The sequence below is a fragment of the Haemaphysalis longicornis genome, unplaced genomic scaffold (genome assembly GCF_048455015.1).
Source record: "Haemaphysalis longicornis isolate Haplotype H1 unplaced genomic scaffold, Haemaphysalis longicornis Haplotype H1 scaffold_3, whole genome shotgun sequence".
Lineage (NCBI taxonomy): Eukaryota > Metazoa > Arthropoda > Arachnida > Ixodida > Ixodidae > Haemaphysalis > Haemaphysalis longicornis.
In genome coordinates this window covers 85698551-85720848 of record NW_027526335.1, presented here as the reverse complement: position 1 = coordinate 85720848, position 22298 = coordinate 85698551, and the positions used below count along the sequence as shown (strand labels likewise).

At 46.8% G+C, this 22298-nt stretch overlaps 1 protein-coding gene across 2 annotated transcripts in view; it reads left to right on the top strand.

Annotated features, from left to right (window-relative positions):
• The first annotated feature begins 1248 nt into the window (after positions 1-1248).
• The window catches only part of LOC144174765 (uncharacterized), a 34436-nt gene continuing 13386 nt past the window's right edge, over positions 1249-22298 (top strand). The window contains exons 1-10 of one of the 2 annotated variants that reach the window (XM_077703633.1): positions 1249-1376; positions 4269-4485; positions 7161-7313; positions 8533-8812; positions 10086-10239; positions 15342-15430; positions 15566-15778; positions 16845-17022; positions 19775-19965; positions 22037-22270. In XM_077703633.1, the coding sequence (XP_077559759.1) occupies positions 4296-4485; positions 7161-7313; positions 8533-8812; positions 10086-10239; positions 15342-15430; positions 15566-15778; positions 16845-17022; positions 19775-19965; positions 22037-22270 (1682 nt within the window). In that variant the 5' untranslated portion in view covers positions 1249-1376; positions 4269-4295. Of the gene's footprint in view, positions 1377-3464; positions 3574-4268; positions 4486-7160; positions 7314-8532; positions 8813-10085; positions 10240-15341; positions 15431-15565; positions 15779-16844; positions 17023-19774; positions 19966-22036; positions 22271-22298 lie in introns of those variants that run through there. The other variant, XM_077703634.1, reaches the window with a different exon arrangement.

Below are 22298 nucleotides of genomic sequence, written 5' to 3'. Positions count from 1 at the left end.
ACACCCGAACACCCACCACGCACCGACCGCGCCGACGCCCGCGAGGCACTGCTTCGGGGACGACCTAATACTCGTCTAGGAAGGGCAGGCCCTGCGTGGCCGAGGTCCCTACCCTCCGCAGGAACCTTCAATAAAGTCATTTTCTCTCTCTCTCTCTCTTGCCGTGTTCTCCGTAATTACTCAAATGATTGTTTTTTACTTTGCATACGATGCAAACTCACTGGACATGCATTCTCATGCACAGAGTGGAATGGCTGAGCAATTTTAACACTAAAGTGTTTTATTCTCGGGTACACAAAGATTTCGCTGATGTCATATCCGTCACGGAAGTGACGCCAGTACAACAAAGCCAGTAACCTGTAAAGGGTGCACCCCTGCAAACAAAGTCTTTTTTGCGGGGAAGCAACCTTTAGTACTAAAGAGTACGTTATACATAGGGTTGTTCGTTTTCAGGTTTTATATTTTAACACGAAACTGTTTTATGCCGCGATACCCCAAGATTTATTTCACTGAACACCTTTGCCGAAGCGACCCACCAGCAGGATGTCGCTCGCCAAGCACACCCACAAGACAGCCGCCGAACCGCGAATCATGCTCGGCTGCTGATTTCGCTGCCCATTTCACTTTCTCGTTTTTTTTTTTTCTGATTCCTATGACAGAGGAATAATCCACAGTTTTTTTAACACTCTGTCTGTACCCATAAACCCGTAGAGTTCGTCACTTAGAAGCTCTATGCATCAACCATAGCGTTTTCTTGCTGTCGGACGTAATCGAGAGTCCGTCCGTTCCGTCGTGTACGGAGTTACCGGGTTGACCGGGACCCGCCTGGGGACTTGTGCATTCGTCGCGGTAGGGGGATTAGTTCCGCGGGCCTGCCTTCGCATGTACGCGCATCCTCGCCCTTCCTCCTCGCCCTTCCGCGCGCGCAGGCGCAGACGGGGACCCGTCAACCCGGTAACAACGTACATGACGGAACGGACGGAATGCTAAAACTCTCTAATATAATTATTGTTCACTTTAGCGCGGGCAGATTGCTCATTCTCCTTCCTACACCGCGGGCAGTAGACAGGTAAATTAAATAAAAAACGAAATTCGTAACGCTATTTACAGGTTTGCCTGTTTTAAATCTAATAGTTAGGGCAATTCATATGTGTAATTTTAGCTTATCTGTTCGGCTTTAGTTAGGCTAGCTGATCCTGAGGTCCACCTGGCATTGACGGCGAATAGTTCGCGGTCTGGCATCAATGAGCCCATTTGTATTGTGCTTTTGTTTTTCTTTGCGAGCTAGCCGTAGCGGTTGTTGCTGATCAAACATGCCTTTGGAACTGGTGGTGCATATCAGATGAGTGCAGACCACACTCATCGAAGATATTAAGGTAAATGTAGTAACGTTACATGCATGCACGCTTGTTAGGTTTCCTTGCAACTTTTCGCCAGCAGTGGCCAAACAGGTCGGTGGGCCCATGCATGATCGTCTCCGAGTGCGCTCTCCTGTACTACTTTCGCGCGGTTTCTTTTGGCAAGTAAGGAATAGGCTCGCGTTTTGGTTTAGATCAGAGCCAGCGTAGCTTTTTTTGGCGACTCTAGTTTGGCCTACACGAGTACAACCACGCAAGGTCTATTCAAAAGTCTTCTATTCGTACAGACCAAGCATGCCTCGTACTTGTTAGTACCTTGTTGCATGTAGCTGCTTTCTCCAGCGTGCGAAAAGTTCTTCGCTTGCGTTCACCTTATTTTTTTGTACTAAGTAATTGGGAGTAATCGTTTCGTGTAAGTCAAGGCCCTTATGGTCTCTTTGCGAGAAAGCTTGACTCTACTTTCCCGCCCAATGGGCTACTCGCAAGAGCAGCTGCTTGTGCTAACTGCAAAAGAATGTTGTGCCGAACGTATTATGCCGCTCCTAGGCTCTGTCATCATAAGGCACGGAACGGTATGAAACGAGAAACATAGATGGAAAAGCTGGTTCATTGTGACTTGTAACTGGGCTTTCAAAAACAAATGGGACCAGGGATTCGCGCGGTAAAGTTTTAGTCGAATGGCAAAGGTGCTGTTGTCGCCGGTGACGTCTTGTTCAGCCATAACGTTGTGCCCCATATCGAACGGTAAAAATTTCCCAAGGACATCTGATCGTTTTAAGGCACACGTTCAAAGTTAAAACACGGTCGCGCTGTCAAATGAGCTTGGTACTAGAAAAAGTAGACGCGGGCGGCAAACTGTAACTTCATAAATTGTAGCCTGAAATAGCACGTATGCACTTAGAAAGGAACGAGGGAGAGGGAGAAAACTTCATGTAGCTGTAGGACGCACAGTGAAGTAGTTACACACAAGAGGGGTTACACTTTTTTCAGCAATGTGCACTATTTAGCTACTTGATTCACAATCCTAAAACTGGGAGCGCGAACATTCTGATAATGATTAGAAGCAATGACAGGACAGGCATTCTCTGTTTTTTTTTTTCAGTGTAGCTGTTATCACAGAGAGAGAGAGAGAGAGAGAGAGAAAACATTTTAATGAGCTCAAGTGTGAGAGTGGAACCCTAGTCCGGGAGTCCATGCGTTGCCCTCGCCGTCTTGGCCCGTGTCACCAGGAGAGTCTGGTCTTCCGGTTGACAGCTGGTTAACAGTGTCTCCCACAGCTCAGGAAAGGAACAGGTGGAGAGGGGTGGTAGGGCTGGGTTGTGAGCGCATTCCACAAATATATGCTGGAGGGTACCTAGCTGTGGACAAAACTTGCATAGCGCGGTGTACTGTGTGGGAAACAATAAATTCATTCGAACTGGGTGAACGTACGTGCCTGCTTGTAATTGTCGGAGTGTTATTTCCTGAGTTTTGCTGAGGGATGGGTGAGGGCACGGGAATTTTTGTCTGGTGGTCCGGTAAAATTGAGTAATTTCCTGATAGGTGAGAAGTGGCGTCGGAGCTGCGCCAGTACAACAGTACTGGCCCGTACTGGCCAGTACTGGCCCACCTCTGGGGCTTGGTGGGCCAGTTCGCGAGCCTGTTGGTGGGCGAAGTTGTTGCCCGTTACAGAGGCATGGGCAGGTGTCCAAACAATCGCCACTCGGTGAGATGGACGGTATCGCTGAAGTAACCGCAGGGTCGTTGGTGCAACCCTCCCTGAAAGGAAACTGCGGCAGGCTGCTTGAGAGTCAGTGATGATGACTCTGCTGGAGCATTGGATGAGGGCTAAGGCAATGGCGAGTTCTTCGGCGTCTCGTGGGGATGTCGTACAGATGAATGCGCATGAAGTTAAATGGCTTCTGGTTGTTGTCACTGCAACCATGGTTTGGTTGTCAGCGTAGCTCGCCGCATCGGTGTAGGACACGTCAGAGCGATTGCCATATAAGTGTTCATGGGCTTGGCTGCGGGCGGTCCTGCGCTCGGGATGGAGGTCGGGGTTCATATTCTTTGGCAGAGGTCGTACAGAGATATGTTTACGCCACTCGTCTGACAAAGGGGCCAGGTGGGAGTTCGCTTCGTTGCTGGACACAAAACAATCCTCATCCAGGAAGGAGCGTGGCCAAAAAGTGGACTATTAATGACCATAATTGTCATCACCTTCGATATGTAAATGGTTAGTAGCCAAAACCATCATCATCATTGCTGTCGTCATTGGGGGATTATCCGAAAGGGTAAATGTGAGCTGTCATAATTGTCGTCTTTGCATGTGGCATCAAATGGTGTGTTGCCCTTGCCCAGCAATTTTTGTCACTCAATTTTAACGCAAGTCAAGGTCGCCCACGGCTCCATTGAATTACACTGCACCCTCTGTGATTGCCTGCCAACTTTTTTGAATGCCAGAATTCGACAGAAGTCTGTCGGGTCAGGTTGTGAGTTCATAACAAAGTTGGTGTGTCACCGATTAAGTCAAGTGCACAATATTGACGTTTCGGATCCCATAGGGTCTTCGCTCACAAGGACCCTGTATGGGATCACAATCTCATCCCCATATGGAATACAGGGTTTGTGTGTGGGAACATTATAAACAAAGACCCCATATGAGATCCGAAATGTCGAAATTGTGCACTTGACTTGGTCCGTGACTCTAACTTTGTTATAAACGCATCCTTTGTCTTTTACTTCAATACCAATAAACTATCTTCGTGACGCACTTCTGTATATGTAGCTGGAAACTGTGCAGTTTGCTCTCAGCATTTGTTTTTTTACCTTTAAGGTGTGACATTATTATAATATTCTGCCTTGTTTCACGGTCTGTACTTTTGATTGTGTCGTCATGAGTATTTTCTTTTCTTTTTTTCCGTGTTGCAGTTGGTCTCCTGACAGTGCCAGCTGACCATGGCCACCCGCGTCTATATCAACGTGGACTTAGACCCGTTCTGTGCAGAACTGGTGTTCCCCAAAGGGCTCGATGTGGGTGGCTTCGTGTCGCTGGTGTTTGGTCGCTTCAGCCAGGAGGCCCCACGTTCCACACAGGACAAGGGAGTCCGCCATACTTCGCTTCAATTCCCCTTAAAGGCCAAATCCAGTAGGTCAAAGCATAATGAGCTCAAGGAACCCTTGTTTCTTAACTCTCTTACTTGTCGTGTATGCTTTATTGTTTCTGTGTGTGTGCGTGCAAGTGCGCTTGCCATAGTAGTTAGGTATAGATTCCTAGGTTGAACCGACGTGATACCACTAAAAAATCTAGGGTGCAATGTAAAAACTGGCTCTTTTCTTTCTTCGTGCCTTATTTTGTCATACAATGCCAGTCAGAAACATGTTGCTACGTCCCTTTATTATGATTGTTTTGTTTTGTTTTGTTTTTAACATAAAGCTTGAGAGCACACAATGCATTTCTCCCAAATGGCATGATTGCAGTTTAGATGTGGTGCCTTTTTTGGGCCAACAATCAGGGGCGATGTGTTTGTTTAATGCTGGTGTAGTGTCACACTTTGGAAGAACGGGTTGAAAGGAGAGATGGGGAGAGGAGGAGTGTGGGTCCTTGTGGTGCTACTAAAGAAGGAAAGCCCCCTTGATGAATCGCATCCTTTTTGCCTTTGGCAGCAATATTGTTCATTAGAGATTGTCAGAAGAGTATTCTTATTTTAGGGGGAAAGGATGCAGGGTGCTTGAAGGTGTTTTTGTAATGTGTAATAGGAGTAATAGTATTTCAAAACAAGGAATGTGAAGTAAAAAGGCTTCAATGTTGGTTGAAAAAGTAGCCTTCATGTCATCCAAAAATTTCTAATGTTCGCCTTTAGCATATGCTTTGGTGTTGTTGAAAAAACAGAGGTGCGGATTGTAGGATGTGAGTGTCTTTTAAAGGGACACTGAAGTGATTTGTAAACATTGCGGGATTACAAGCACAAATTGTTCTCTGGAGTCTGTAGGCTATGTTTCAACCACTCTCGCTGCGTTTACGTGACTTTATTCACCAGAAAAACCATTTCGAAAATGCTGTCCGCCTCTCTGCATCCTCGCCCACTTTCGGTGGCATTTTGTATGACGTCAGACAAAAATGGCTTGGCTTGGCTGTCCTACTGCACGGCTCGCTGACCTTCCGACAAAGTCAGTCGGCCCAGCGTTTAGTCCGCGGCCGCTGGCGGGTCGTCGCAATTCGTTTGCTCAATTGAAACTAAGCCACGACATGTTTGTCAATGGAAGAATGTGCCTTTCTTTAGTTTGTTAGTTAGTACACTGTATCAAGCTCCAAGTCCTGGTCGCTTCACACAAGCGCACATGCGACGTTTCGCTGACCGGTACGGTAGTATAAGGCCAATTGAAGGCGGGAGAGAAGAGTCGGCGAATTTAATATAGGTACTTGGGTGCAGGAAGCACTTTTTGCGCTGGGTGAACAAGCACAGCGGTCAGCAGCAGGGCCACACACCTGCGAACGCTTTTCCGTCTAAGAAATGCAGTTGCTAGGTGTGAGATATTGTGGAAATTTGGGGGACGCTTACTGCACGAGCACTATACAACAAATAGTCATCTAAGCTGCTTAAAATGCTAAAACTAAATGAAAATGTAAACTGGTTATACATTATATACTTTATATTTCCATCACCGGCAGCGCTGGCTCGTGGCCGAGCGGTCTGGAGCACTAGGTATGTCATTTTGCAAGTCGCAAGTTTGGATCCCCGATAGAACATCGTTTTTTTTTTTTTTTTTTGTAAGTAGATTATTCGTTTTCGGTTGATGTTTTTTTATACTAAATTCACCATTTTTGTGCCGTAACGTTCATTGCACCATGAGCGAGTTCACAGAACGCGCGCAGACTGACACTGACGCGCTAGCGAGTTCTCGTTGGCGTGCTGTTGCCATAAGCACCGACTGCTTGCGGGCAGTGGGCACAGGCCAGAATCAGCAGATCCTTGGCCTGGTGTGAACACGCTTTTTACGATACAGGCATGAGTGGGGCAAGCTCCAAACATGGGGGAAAAGCGCATGGCATTTGAGCGTCTCGGTTATGTCTTGGTTACGTCTTGGAAGAAACTTGGTTATGTGATTGTTAGTTTCATTTAATCCCACCACTTATGCTGACGCATTGGTATTCCTGTTTTTGGTATTTCTCTCATGATGTCAGTGCTGATGTTTGTGTAGTGCAAAATTTACAAGTTTGGCAGTATTTCTTACCTTTTCAGGAAAACTATGTCCTTTGGGGTAGGAATGAAGTTGATCATGCAGGTCTGAAAGGTTCTTTCAACAAAATGGACCAAGGTTGCGTTTATCTTCACGGCACCTTTAAACAAAGCCTGTAACAAATTTTGGATGCATCCAACTAGCCAAATCTTCACCTCTGTATGAATCGGAGCATACTGTGGTTGTGGTCAGTTTTCTACATTGCTGGGTTCTGCAGTGGTGTACAGATTTGTGCGGAGAGGTGTGAATCCAGTTTTACCTGGAATGTATGTCACCATGAATGTATGGTTCCCTAGAGTAGACATCTCTATCTTCTCTACACCTTGAAATTAACATGTAGTAAATGGGCTGCTGACAAGATTTTAGGCCCTGAAGTAAGCATGAGGTGGGGTTTTGTGGTGTGCTTGTATTCCATTTCCCTCCACTGTCGTGATATCTTGTCAGAGAAATTATTACGGACATCCTCCGTATCATCAGATATGTAATGTGATATGTATACTGTATGTGATATGTGCATATGTGATGTGTATATGTACCTATATGTGACTTGGTCACTCTGGTTATCTGGTGCATTCCTTGCAGAAGACGATGTTCCCGTGCAAAAAAAGGTGTTCATAAGCGTTCCGTATGGAGAACGAAACCCCCTATGCATTCTACGGGACGCCCCTCTGCCGGAAGACCTCGAGGACATTCCTGACGCCTCGGACGAAGAAGCCGTGGATGACCTGATTCTAGGTAATGTACGGTGAATGCAGTGTTGTCATATTGCACTGTGAATTTTGCTCGCTTCGTTTTGTCAACGCATGCTTGCTCTATGTTGTATCTTAGCCCCGACAATTCACACGAAGAAGCCGTGTATAACATTATCCTTGGTTATGGACAGTGATCATGTCTTCGTATGGTTAGGGGCCACATTGGCTAAGACTAGCTGAAAGATGCCATATAATGAAGCTTAAGCCAGCTTTTGCTACGTTTCTTTAGTTTTTGTAGCTACGTGTGCTAACGCCTGTTTTTGCTGCTTTTTTTTTTTTTAAGTTTTTGTAGCTGTGTGCGAGGGAGTGATCTTGCCTGTTTTTGTGAAACCAGATCATATCATGGTGTGGTGGGGAAATTTGTAGGAATTGCTTTGGGGCCGAGGTCCTTAAAGGAAATCAAAATTCTTAACAAAAATGGAATGCTAAAGAAACTGCACTGTATTTTTTGCAAAAATAAAACTTTCACTCTTAATTAGAATGGATGCCAAAACTGCAGCAACATTGATAACGCTGCAGACGGGAGTTAAAGGTGATTCACTCATTTAAAGTTGAAGGTCATTGACTCAGTTAAAGGTCATTTCACTCAACATCAACACATTTTTTTGAACAACAGTAACACTGTTTTTATTTGAGCGGCATTTCACTCCCTGTAAAGTGTGAATTAGCAAAATTCTGCCACGTTCTACCCTCCTCTTTAACCTTGCGTTCTTATTGGCCTTGTTTGTCAGTGTAGAGGTTGTCTTCAAGCTGTCTACAGAGTGTTCGAGTTGTCCAGAATATTTGAGGACTTGGCTGAGCAACCAACAGAGGCAAATACTTGACTTGAACAGTTTTCAAACAGCTTATCCACAAATTAATGGGGTTCAGAAAAGAAAGATCAGTGCGGTAGCAGCTGTCTTGGAACAGGCCCCAGCACACAGGCAGCAGCACTTACTTATCTGCTTGCTTGCTTGCTTATTTATTTATCAGTGAATCAATCAATCAATCATACCTCAAGGCCTCCCTGGTGGAGGCATTACATGAAGGCTGGTGCAAGTGGTAGTTTTGGTGCAAGCAGTGAGGGGTGGCACAAGCTTCATAACTATACAAAAAAACTGGTGCACTGTACTATTACGTACAGTGTGTTGTGTACAGCATGTTACATACAGCATCTGATGCGTTTCGCAAGAGTTCTGTCTCGGGTGCCTTTTTTGTTGCAGGCCCAAGTGCGAGCAACAGCAGAGAGAATGGCCCGCTGCGATCTGAGCTCCACCCGAGTTCCCCTTTAGCCATTCCGGGCGGAGCCGCCTCTGGCCTGCTGTGTCCGACCTGTGGGGGCCTGTTTGACAGCCCTGAGGTGCTGCAGCTCCACAAGGCCCTCAGCCACGCGCGGAACATCATCACTAGGCCCCAGCCCGAGAAGACGCTGTATGGCTGCTCCGTGTGCAAGCAGATTTTCCCCACAAGCGCCGAGTGCCTCCTGCACAAGTGGAAGCACAAGTCAGTTCACCGCCGCTTCACGCTCCTATCTTTTAAAGGGGCCGCCAAGACAAAAGTACACCTTTGTTCAGTTCGGAAGAACCAGCCTTCAGTAACTCACTGAGCTCCATTTTGGCCATGGAAGACAATTTTTTTTTTAATCGAAAAAGCCGGAAGAAATGTTTGAAAAATTTCAAACTTTGCACTGCAGTCACAAAATATGAGCAGTAGTGTTGTGATAAAGGCCAGCACGAAAGCATAGTTATCGGCGTGTAAACTGCAGTTTAGCATTCAACTGATACAATAAAACAGGACTAGAGGCACCACTACAGTCGCCCGGTCATGTTCCTTGGCATTAGCTAAGGTCGGCGGCTGTCAATTGTACAAATCAGACATCATCCATTCTGTGACATGATCCATAGATATCACCATCGTCATCGTGATTGTCGTCACAGCCTCGCTGATGCAAGGAGTGGAATAGCATTACGATCTTTCTTTTGGTAGTTATCCCACCTCTCAGGGAGGGGAGTGAAGCGAGAAGTGCAATCGGGTTCTCATTTCACATGAGAGACAGTAGCAACAAAGTAGAGAACAAAGTAGAATGACATTGAGGAGTGAAGTCAGAATCTCTCTCCCAGCAGGGAGTGCCACCCTTTTTTTTAGAAAATGGAGAGAGAGAGAGAGTCACATTTCCTCTTTTTTTTTAGACTGGCTGGTTCACTGTTTTACCCCTAGCCATCAGATGAATGCCATGGCAAAGAACAGTGGCGTGGCATTTCAACTGAGTGGCTGTGCAACTCGTTTGTAGCTTCAATGTCGTGAATGCTAGGTGGGTGATTATTTCTTCTAATGATTTTCAGTTGGGAGCTGGTATTCTTTTTTTATGATAGTTGTATACAGTACTGGTAGAAATTGTGAATAGTGTTATGCCAGTTGTTCCTGCGTAAAAATAAGGGTGCTCAACAGTAATTTAATGCTGGCGAAAGTGCCTCAACGCACTTGCTTGTCGCAGCTTTTCATGGTCGCTGACTTTTTTCTTCTGTTGCACAAGCGAGGAGAGACGGGGAGGCATGATTGTCTCTTTGCATGCTGATGCTTTGCGGGATGTACGTAAGTTTCTTTGCGGTCACATTATGCCGCTTCATCTGTCCGCCAGGGTGCTCATAGTCCGCTCATTGTAGGGAATACTCATTGTGGGCTCAACAAGTACCTTAGCCCCATGTGTCCTTTTGGAGTTGTTGAAGAAAATCACTTCCAATTTGCACTCTGATCGTCTGTGGTGGCGTTGGTGCAGAGACGAGTCGGAGTGGCCCTTCCAGTGCAAGTCGTGCAACCGGGGGTTCATCCGGCAGGCCGCCTTTGTGCGCCACCAGCAGAGCCACTCGTTCGACTGCAAGGAGTGCGGCCAGGTCTTCGCCAACCAGAAGGAGCTGCAGGAGCACAGCATGGTCGGTTGCTCCCCTTGTTGTGGTCACCCCATACTTTTTTCCGCAGCTCGTGCTGCTGTACAAAGCCTATCACGCAGTGTGCATACCTTGGCGTTGTCTTCGATATGCTAAAAAGCGCAACAAGACGAGGGCATGCGAAGGGACAGTTACACAGGACGTGCACTAGACATCAACTCATACCGGCGTTGTTGCGTGTAGTGTGAATGCCAATTGCTTTGCAGAGTTGGCGGTGCTTGGAGTCATTGTTAAGGAGCTCTTCTCCATTCCTTTTTCGTGCACCCTGTCTGTGAGAGGAAAGTGGGAAAGGAGTTAGGCTATTTTGTTCTTTGAAGGTGCAGCTCTCATGGCTAAGTGCTGTGTGACTTGCTTTTAGCCCTGCTTCTAACTGAAGCTTGTTGGGAGTGTGTCCACACAGGTGTGCAGCAGCAAGCATGTAGTGGAACAAATGCTTGGTATTGTATTGTAGCTGTTCTCATTGGGGTGGTTACTTTTGTACCGATGAGCCAGATAGATGTAAATATTGCTACAAGAAGGAAAAAGAAGTCGACAGTGGTGCCTAGCGCGCCATACGTAGCTGGCGTCAGTGCTGTCATGGCCAGGGCCAACATCATGTAAATACCGTATTTACACAATTGTAGGTCGACCCTTTTTTCAAGTTTGACAATCCAATGTTGGCGGGTCGACTTAGAATCGAAATCGAACTTTTTGCCGCTTGTAACGGCAAGAGAAATGAGAAATCAGGGCTGCTATGAACTGGGGAAAGCGTAACACCCTCGTTTGAATAGTTACAGTCGAAGCGTAGCATTTAACATTGCATGCATTCTGCCGCCAATAAAGGTGATGCCGACTTTGAAAGTTGGTGTTCCCCATCTGTGTCCTTTGTCCACTGCACCTAGAGCGTCTAACCTTCCACCAGCACATTCGGAAGTGTAGAGAATGTGATATGATTGTGCCTACGTCAGCGCCGGGCATTGATTCAAGGGAAATCAGTTTATTAGAGAAGAACAAAACACTTCTTGAATGTAACGTACTCACGAATCAAGGGAAATTGCGAGCGACTGATCCCGTCAGCCGCCATGTTGTTTGTTTTGATATCGCGCAGCAGGGGCCACTGCCGGTAGCTTCGATAGCTGTCATCTCGCAGCTAATGTGTTCTCATGATTGGGAATAAAGTTTCCTGCTCAACCCACAGTGCATGGTTATTCTTCGTGCTTAATTAAACAAAAGCTTTTCTTTTTTACCATCTACTGCGCGCACCACGAGTGTACGGCTCTTGTGAAAGTATCGATCATTGATGGAAGAGCTTCTCTTTGTGATACGATTTGCTAGGCAGCCACGTTGCCGCTTGCTTGCATCACTTCTGTGTTGTGCTGTATCGTCCCGTCTGTCATGAGTGCCCTGGGCTTGAAGAACTCTCGGCGCTCATTCACAGCAGTGTTCAAACAAGCTGCTTCCTGCGCTCGCTTCTCTTCTTCTTCTTCTTCTTTTTTTTTCTTTTTTTTTTAGAGAGAGAGAGAGAGAGATGCCATTTTGGGGGGTCGACCTTTGTTCGATTTGACTCACAATCGTGTAAATATGGTACGACACTTTTCTATCAGTCATCATTCGTTTCATTTGTCCTGCCGCCACGTAACAATATGGATTGATCTTTTCTTTTTTCTTTGGTTCTTGGTACCTTGAAAATCGAGTTTAGTTGTTGATGACATGTGAGAAAGGACTGGCAGGCCAAAAAAAAAATGTAAGCCTGTCATGTTTAACAGACAAGATTTAGCACAATTGGCGACTGGTGTTATTTGTTGAGTTTATCGCGGCAAAGGGTGTGGCAAGAAATGCCATGCCCTGTACCAAATACAGCAGAAGAGGTGGACTAAGTGGGCAGGCAGTGGGGGCTGCAGTGAGCATGCAATAAAAGGGAAACACAGAAGAGGTGAATTAAAGGGACACTAAAGGGCCGGAACAAGTTGGCCTCTATCGATGGATTAAAGTGCCAAGAATCCAAATCCACCATTCTCGCAACCAGCAGTTGTTTATATGCCAGAAACATGAAAATAAGACGGCACCTGATACGCATTTGGGTACTACGGCTTCAGACGTCGCAAAGGTTTTGAACAATGAGAGCTCATTGGAGAAGCCTTTATTGATCTTTTCGGGAAATATGAGTTCCTAAGTGGTTAAGGACGTGAAATAAACTTAAATCAAAGCTTTCCGTGAGCTCATCGTATCTAAAATTCACAGACTACAGCTTTCGTACACTGCGAGGCAGGCTGCTTCCCTCACTATTTAGTCAGCCATGATGCTTTCAGTTTCATTTTCGAAAAGCATTGGTGCTCAATCAGCGAAGTCGATAACTGACGACAGCGAGCGCCCTATCTTCTGCTAGCAACATACCTGGCATGAAGCAACTAAAGTACCTTCATTATACTTGTCAAAAGGAACAAGATGCACTGCAGGTGGCTAAGCAAGCCGCCCGAGCTTGCTATTTCCCGTTCTCCGCTCGCGCAGGAGGACTAGGAGGAGAGCACTTTTTTTTTTTCAATCTCAATAATTAACAGCTGCCTAGAAGCTACAGTTCAGGCGACTATACTGATGCACTGCTGTGGCCTTCTTTTTATTAAGACACTCCTTGCCCCTTGTACAGTCAAACCCGGTTATATCGAAGTCGCAAGAAACACTTATGAGTTCAATGTAGGGGATAATTTGATGTAAGCATGCTATGGAACTGGACGTCATAAAAGCACATACCATTTATAGAAACACTTTATTGATGAAACCTTCTTACTTTTGCACGAATTAGCCTAGTATCTTCTGCTTTTTTATAACGTCCAGTTCCATAGCACGCTTAACCTCACTGCCTGAGACAGTATACATTGTTGAAAGAGTCAGAATAGCTGAGGCCACCACCTTTCACATTCGTGAAGAAGCGCCAGACTAGTATGAGTGCACCAATCACGTCGGAGGTTGTTGGCAAAGGATCGTAGTTGCTTTCCTTGTTGCACCCACTCTCGCTTGCACTCAGTACAATGTCAACAATAGAGAGCTTTAGCAGTCTGTCTGTTCCATCGTTTACGTAGTTACCATGTTGACCGGGACCCGACTGCGCCTGCGCGCGGAAGGGCGAGGAGGTGCTCCCATCAGGACGAATGCACGGGCAGAGGAACACTGTAGACATTACAACGATACCCTATACAGATGTCAAGCCACACATAAGACAACACTTGCGCAGAACGTGGCAAACACACTGGAATGAACAGACAGACAACAAACTACATGTAATAAAGCCACACTTGGGACGGTACACATCTGACTCACACAACAGACGCATGGAAGTCGCCTTGGGTAGGCTGCGGATAGGGCACACACATGCAATGCACTCGTATCTGCTGACGCGATCTTCTAGACCCTAGTGCAGCAGGTGCAGAGAGGCCTTATCCGTAGTGCACATACTAATCACATGCAAGGCACTTCACACAACACGACACAAACACTTCAGAGAACTCTACAGACAACATATTCCCCTACATCCATCGTTGTTTCTAGGTGACGATGCCATGGTTTCCGTGAAACGTGTGTTTGAGTATTTGTCAGACGTCAAGTTTTTAAACCTCATTTCCTATCACGCATAACCAAATCTGGCCCTATACACCAGCCATCACCATTATCTTTAATTGATTTTACTATGTTCGGTTTAAACGTTTTTATACCTACCCGTGTGTGGTAATCACTTCTCTTCATTAAATAACCTCTTCTCTGGCGCTCTTTGCCCTCGTTGGCCTTGTGCCATTAATTACCATCGTCATCATCATCATCGAATGCACGGGCAGGGCGAGGGCCGGCCTGCGGAACTAATCCCCCTACCGCGACGAATGCGCAAGTGCCCAGACGGGTACCAGTCAACACGGTAACCACGTACAACACGGAGCATACGGAGTGCTAAAACTCTCTAATGTAGTCTTACAAACTCTCCCATGGTCGCGACACCATCATCCACTCGCACAAACTCGCCAGCTGTTGATTCGGCAACGGCATTTGGAAATTCCGACAGCTCGCTGCACACTTCAGCAACATTGGCGGTGGCTTCGTTGCACTCCTCAGGATTCTCAAAGTTGTCGCTGGCATGCACAAACGGCAGATTCGAAGCAATAGGTAGCATCTGCCCAGCACCTGTTTCAAAATGGTTAATCTAAGCACCCTGCCGATCGTGCTGAGGGTGCTCTTGGGAACCTTGTGTGCTGTGGAGACGTCCGTCGTTCCACCGCGGTCAACTCGATTTGTGATTGCCAGCTTCACGGTGAAAGGTAAATTCGGCCGCTTTGTGCTAGCTAGAGCCGTCAAAGAAGTCTTTATTTAGTGACACTAGCGCTAGCCACCACAGCTACACTTGGAAGAAAGCCCACAAAGCGGGAGCGACGCAAACACGACGAATGCAAAACAAAACAAAAAAATAGGCATGGCGGGCCGGCCACGATTGTTTTTGGCATGGGGGAATGTTGATGGCTTGCCTTACACAGTACAGCTGTGCAGTCACGATAGAAAGAGCAAGGAGAAAGGGGGAAAGAGCTGCCCGCTGCCTGTGAACGGCCGGTCAAAGCAACTTTTAGGGTTGTGCTGGCAAAATTTCTCCTCCGCTGTGAGGGAAAGCTAACTTGGGTTGGCACTTCTGCTGCATTTGAATTTTGGTATATCAGGAGTCACAGGTTTTTTGGTTCAGTATAGGTGTAATTTTCGCTTTATGTTCTCACTGCAAATATACCATGACCGGCATTTGTTCGATATACAGGATAATTTGATGAGAACGGGTTCAATGTAGTTGGGTTCGGCTGTATCTCCTAGGCCAGGTGGCAAGAGGAGATAAGGGGGGCATTCGGGAAGTCTCTGCCTTTATGCTGCATAGAAGGCAGGAGTCATTAACTTTTTCTGAGTGCAGGAAAAACAAGATATAGTGCAAATAATGAGCGGTGTGAGTTCTTTCGTGTTTAAAATCGCTCGTTATTGTGCATGCATGTGTCGCACGCATGATCTGTAGCAGGTCTCCAGAGACAGTGGCTTGAGTTGGCTAATTCTGTCAAGCTCACTTGTGATCTCCTTCACTGTCTTTTGTGCAGACACACCAGCATGGACGGGAAACCTTCCTGTGTGTCCACTGCGAGCAGCTTTTTCTCAGCAAGGCGGGACTGGAGCGACACACTAAGAAGTGAGTGTACTGTCTAGCTTCCCCAGATCTTCTCTCCATTCACTGTTTCACCTTTGTCACTTCATGCCACTTCTGCCACAAAGGGTCCCTTTTTAGTGTTGGGTATGAGTAGCGAGTGTGTAACTTGCTGTGCAGGTACCACAAAAACGTCGCAGGCAACTCGGCAAAAGGCACCGACGGGGTTGCTGAGGCGGAAGGTGCGGATCCCGAGACGGCTCCAGAGACGGCCGCCATGCTGGACTCCATTCCAGTGGCCCTGACCTGTGACCAGTGCACCTTTGGCTGTGCGCAGCCCGTGGAGTTGGCCCAGCACATTGCCTCGAACCACCCCAGTGTGCCGGTCTTCAGGTACGTGTAGTGTTGTTGAGCAACACTGACTTGGTGGGCTGGCTGCCCAGTGTGGTAGCAGTCCTTGTTTTCCCTCGGTGCCTGTTGTATGCACGACCCTTCTGCTGGTAGTTAGTCATTCCACAAACTGCTTTATTCAGTAAACGCTGAATGTCTTATGCTCATGAACATATAAAGCCACGTTAGCGCCATGTGCTGTTTATGGGAAACGTCAGATGTGACTGTAAGTCTGAAGTGACCTTAGCTTGAAAAAAATGTGAAGAAGGGGGGGGGAGAGATCAAGGCCACATCTGGGTAGTTCAGCTGAAATTGTAGCATGGCTTTTCAAGCCTGGACCTTGCCTTTGTGTTCGTTCATGCTAGGGTGAAGAACATTAACTACCCAACAAGGCAACGTGTTTTAAGGAGAGCAGTGCCTTACTTCTCTCTGCATTTTTCGAGACACAAAACTTCACTGTGTGTCCCTGTGAAGGTACGTTGCTTGAGCGAACTATGAGGCATCTATTTTTGTACTAAGGACACATAAAAGATGGCGTAGCTAACAACTGCCTCAAAATTGTAACTTACCGTGGCAGCAAGCTCGGGACACAAGTTTTTTTTTTTTTTTTAGTGATTTAGTCCTGTCACAAACCATTTCCATTGGGCCCTTCACAAAAACAGGGTCTTTCCCACAACTCTCACCCATTGCGCAGACGCAACTAGCTTAGCATTGTAGATGCAGAAGGAATCTTTTGATCATTTTGGGAGAATGGAGTTGGTGCATTGTGCATATTTTCTGGAACTTATTCAGGTCGCAAGTGTGCGGCCAGCCATGCTGTGCTGCTGTACTGTGCCAATTTTATACCGTGTCAGTCATGCAGCTAATGTTGTGGTCTAAGTGCAGTTGAGCTGTTTTGCACCTGCCCATCTTGGCAGAAAACACATGGTGAAAGACAAATGTGTAGACTGCGGCTATTTTTCACTGGTCAGAACAAGTGTGTACAATGAAGCAAGAGAGAGAAAGAAGTGGGTGAATAGGACGCCTGTACCCCTCCCCCTTTCCCCTTTTCCCCTTCATGCTGCCGCAGGTGTGAGAAGTGCGAACAGCCGTTCCTGCAGGAGTCTGAGCGGGACGAGCACGTGCGGCTGAAGCACCAGCTGCTGCACGTGGAGCCCACCTCGGACGGCAACTACCTGTGCCAGATCTGCGACCGACGGCTCAAGACCTTCAGCGGGTACTGGGGACACCTCCGGAGCCACTCCAAGGTACCGACCATACTGCGGTGTGGTGCCCCTCCTTTCTGCGTTGCGCCCACCACAGTGGTTCAGTGGCTATGGCGTTGTGCTGAGCCCAAGGATGCGGGTCCGATTCCTGGCCACGGCGGCCACTTTTCTGATGGAGGCGAAAAGCGAAAACACCCGCGTGTTTGGCATTTCGGTGCCCGTTAAAGATCCCCAGGTGGTCAAAATTAATCTGGAGCCCTCCACTACGGTGCGCCTCATCGCCAGCAAAGCGTCAGCTTATTAAAGGAGCCATGAAGAGAAAACACAAGTTTGATTCATTCGAAAGATTGCCTCATTAGAACCATAACGACACCACTTATAACGCAAACTTCGCTCAAATAAGCTACATAATTAGGAAAAAAGGAAATGACCATGCGACCCACCAGCTCATTTTCCGCAACAGAACCTGTGATGTCACTTGGGAATGCTCTGCGATTGGCGGAGGCCGGCAAAAGCAAACGCATGTTAGGCAGGGCTTACAGTTTGCATAGCGAGCTAAATGCCCGTGAAACATACTGCACATTCTTTTTATGACAAAGAACGGTGGAGTAAACGGTTGAAGGTCCGAACGAACTCGCAAGCGTGTGCGCCAATGCATACAAAACTAGCGCCGGCCGAGCTCGACATCTCGCCGTCGCGCAGACGAATTTTCGGGTTCGAGGCTCTTCGGGGCCAACGAACCGTTCCAGCACGCACAGCCGCGACCTTGCTTCGTATCGTAATCCCTTCACAAGAGGTTGGCTGTCATATCGCCAACCAGCAAAGGTAAAAATAGAAACGAGGGGAGTAAGGAACAGCAAGAAGCGACGAGATAGTGCCAGTCGTCGCGTAAGTTTCGAATGGTGTTGGCTTGCTGCTGTCGTTACGAGCTCGTTCCCAGTTTACAACCACTGAAAACTTCAGTTTGTTCGAGTACTTTTGAACGGCTTTCCATACACGACACCGGCCAACTGGCATAAGTGATACTGCTACTGAAATTGAACTATTATTAACCGTAATCAAAATACGGCACATACGTACCAGTCTATATTCGTCCGTCGCGACGGGGCTGACGAGGCAGCGGTGCCGACGGCTGGGCGTTCGTCTGTTGTGGCTATCGCGGAATGGTCGCTTTCCCGTCCACCGCGCATCCCACAACTCTTGCCGCTCGTGCACTTAGAAGCATTGAGCGTTTTTGTGGTGTGAGGTTGTTAAATGCAAGCCCGAGCTCCTCGGCGAGAGTTTTGTTCTCCGGATCAGGCGATTCCATGACTAGGGCTGCGGGTGCACTAGGTTTTACTAGTATTTTTAAAATGGCCGCCGTCTCGATCGACTCCCACGTGTGGGTGCTATATGGAGTCGACATACTAAGTATCTGTTTCATGGACCGGCTCTATGACGCCATTGTACACGTCACGGAATGTTCAATTTTAGCGGGAGATTTAAAATTTTGGCTTAAATTGCCTTATTTCTCAGTGAATAAAGCATCATTTGCTTCCGGGAAAGCGCTTGGGGTACTATGAAACACCTAATCTTTCGAATAAAACAAACTTTTGTTTTCTCTTCATGGCTCCTTTAAACCCCACAATCAATCTTTCTGCACTGCCTCGTTCGCACCGCCTGGGAGAGCGTATGATAACTGACCGCACTCTTTTGCCAGTTGCAAAGTATCTACCGTAGCTGCATCTGAAGTGACATTCACAAAACAAAGGTTATGGGGACGTTTAAACACTGGTCACGGTATGGGGGAATATAAGAGCCTTAGCATCCAGTTGGTAGACATGTCCTCTTGTCATCTTCATCATTCTGTGTGTTTTTTTTTTTTTTTTTTTTTCATTACCATAACTAAATGACTGTGAGCCTTGGCCTTTGTTCAAGCTGTGTCCGGGATAAATGTTACGCAGCCATAATGCCGAGCCTTGTGCCATGCCAAGTGACGCTAAACTCTGTGTACATCAAACTGGGAATGCTGGTTTACAATGATAGAACTCTTGAGCTGTGGTGCAGCGTTGAGTGTCAGGAAAAAGTTAAATTTAATTGGGAGAAAAAAGTTTCAGCTTTAATTATTTATGTTTTAACGAGGGGAGCACCGTTTGTCACCAAATAAAAGCTGCAATAGCTGAAGCTTCGTGATGTTTCAACTAAAACAATGTTATTTAGGCTTTCCAGACCAGGCTGCCTGTCTGCAGGCCCGCTCAAGCTGGTTGGCCCACTTTTAAAATGAGTCATTTTGTGATATACTTTGATGCTTAGGCCCATGTTATGCTGCACCTCATTTTTTCATCTTGCGAATTGTGGGGAGGATTAGAGGTGAGTTGAGGGGTGGAGGGGGGAGGGGGCATCATACTTCCTTGCTGAGTTAGGACGACCCTATGGAGATTTGGTGCCGATAGAGGCTAGCATAGTGGCAGTTTCGAAAGCATTAAGCCTAACTTTACTGTGCTATCTGAAAATTTAGCTTACATGCATGCAGTCAACTTATTTGCACATGCTTCAGACAAGAAAGGTTCTACACATGAAAAGTCACATTGCACAATTTTTCTCCTCAGATGTAAATAAATAAATTTTGTTAGGAGGTGGGAATTAATTGTAATTCATTATTCATTTAGCTTTTTTTTTCTTTTTTCTGAGCATCAATCATGTGGCGGAATACCGGGCAGCACCACCTGGAAGAATTGAGAACAAATTGTGTTTGTAGGTGGGAATGTTGCATCATCCTTGAAAGCCTTGGCGTACTGGTATTCTGTCCGTGCAGGCCAAGCCATTCCTGTGTGACCAGTGCGGCCACCGGTACACCAGCCGAGGCAGCCTGACCAAGCACAAGCGCACCCACGACTTTGCCAATGCCACCAAGTGTCCACACTGCTCCAAGGAGTTTGCCACCTTGGACTACATGCGCAACCATGAGCGGCTGGTCCACACTCGGGACTTCAAATTTGCTTGCCGGTCAGTTGGGTTTGGCAGGTGCAACGGGGCGAACGGAATGCTTACACAGTAGTAGAATTTTTGTATGCGTTTCTTATTTTCGTCGGTAGCTTTTCAGAGTTACAGGCCTTGAAGTCTGTGGTGTGCAGTGTACATCAATGTGCCTCCGATATGAGTCAGCAATCAGTTAAAATGAAACATTGGAATTGAGGATCATAAATTTAGCCACTATACAGCCTTACAAAACCTACGGAAAGCAAGGTATGGTAAGGTGCCCGGCAAAGTTAAATTACAGCAAACAGCAGTGTATAGATGCGTACTTGTACTGATATGCTGTGCAGGTTATCGGAATGAAAGCAAAAGTAGAACCGAAAATCGATATGTTTGGCCGGAACAAAAACAAAAACGAAATGTTATTTATTATTTCGTTCATGAGCAAAATTGGAAAAAAAAGGGGGGGGGGGGGGGGGGGTTGTTTTTGGTTTGGCATTAAAGTTTTAAGGTGTTTCAGCATTCATTCCAACTTCGATATAGTGAGGTGAGAGACTGCCGTAGTTTTCTTGGCATGGAATCCTCTTTCGGCTCGCTGGTGCCCTCCTGTTTGGGAGGCTTGCTGCTTGCTTCCATACTTTCTCCGTCTGTCTCCATGGTCAGTGCTGAGCTCCCCGCGTGTAGAACGGGCGCATCTGGCTGCGACGCCGATGTCCCGGCCTTATTTATTTAATTATTTATTTACGGCATTGTTGTAGGTGTTACACATAAATAAACATGCATTTTCTGAAACGACATAACATTTAAAGAAGAAAAATGTGACTTCATCACTGCCCGAGCCCATGCAAAAGATATTTGAAGTGGGAATATAATGTGATCAAGAGGCATTAAAAGCAGGAGTACTCAATGCATTATCTGAGAACGCTGTTAGCAAAAAAAAAGGTTGCAGACGAAAAACAAGTTTGTTTTATTTATTCAAAAGATTCGGTGTTTTATAGTGCCCCCAGCTCTTGTCCAACAGCAAATGGCTTTATTCACTGAGAAATTATTCACTTTAGGTAAAAAATTTTATTCGCGCACCAAATGTGTTTTATGACATTGTCTGCGATGACATAACTAAAGCAAGTCTTCAAGCAAACGTTAGTGTGCCATTAGGCTCTGCTGCATACTGCGGCATGGCCGAGCTAGAGAAGCAGTGCGCACATGTTTGCTGTGCAGCCTAGTTTACTGTCAGTCCTGCTAAATGACGCCACCATAACGTTTTCATCACTGTTAGCCTTTGCGTTGTTTTTGACCAAATTTCCACCTGGCTTGGTTTTGTTACTGTAGGTAGTAATCGTTTTGTGAAACATTGGGTATGCTCGGCAAACAGAGTCACGTAAGACAGTGTCGCTTATGCCAATTCACCTGTGTCGTGTCAGACAACTCCAAAGCGCCATACTGCTGTGCAGCTATAACAAGCATAGTGCGCGAAGTGCCAACAACAATACGCTTTGGTACACTTCTATGTTTACGTGTACTTTCATAGCTTCCATGTTAATGCCACTGTTGTTACTGCTTTAAAATGAATATGCATTACATTTAAGCGGCTATAGCTCGTTTTGTAAGCTTATAAGCCCTGCCTAACTTGCGTTCCCTTTCGCTGGCCTCAGCCAATCGCACAGCTGTGCATATGACATCATAGGTTCTGTTGTGGGAAATGAGCAGTGGGTCGCATGGCCATTCCCTTTTTTTCCTAATTATATAGCTTATTCGAGCAAGTTTACGTTGGAAGTGTTGTCAGTATGATTCTAACGAGGCAATCTTTTGAATGAGCCAAATTTGTGTTTTGTCCTAATGGCCCCTTTAAGGTAAAGGAGGGTATCACAGGTAGGGATGGAGAATAGACTTTGGAGACGACAAAAACCTTAAAGGTTCTGGAATGAAACCCTCGTTCTGTTCCAATGCCCCTCATCAAACGTAGGTTTTGGAGAGGCTGCCTAGCTTTTCTTGCAGCAGTGCTGTTATAGCGTGCTTCGTAATACTTCTTGCTAGAACGAAGCTTTTGTTGTCGTTTTGGAAAGGACTCCCCCCTTCCTTCCTGCCTTCTGCCTTTGTCCAGGCTGTGTGGGCACAAGTTCCCCAACGAGCGCAAGCAGCAGACCCACATGGCGGTGGTGCATGAGCAGGAGCTGACGGCCGAGGAGCTGGCGGCCATGAAGCGGGTGCGGCACCTGCGCTGCCCCGACTGCGCCTTCGCCACCTACAGCGCCCTCCAGTTCCGGCAGCACCGGGCCACCCACACGGGCCGCTACCCCTTCTCCTGCACCCAGTGCGAGCGGGCCTTCGCCTTCCGGTGAGCTCTCTGTGGTGTGTTCCACAGC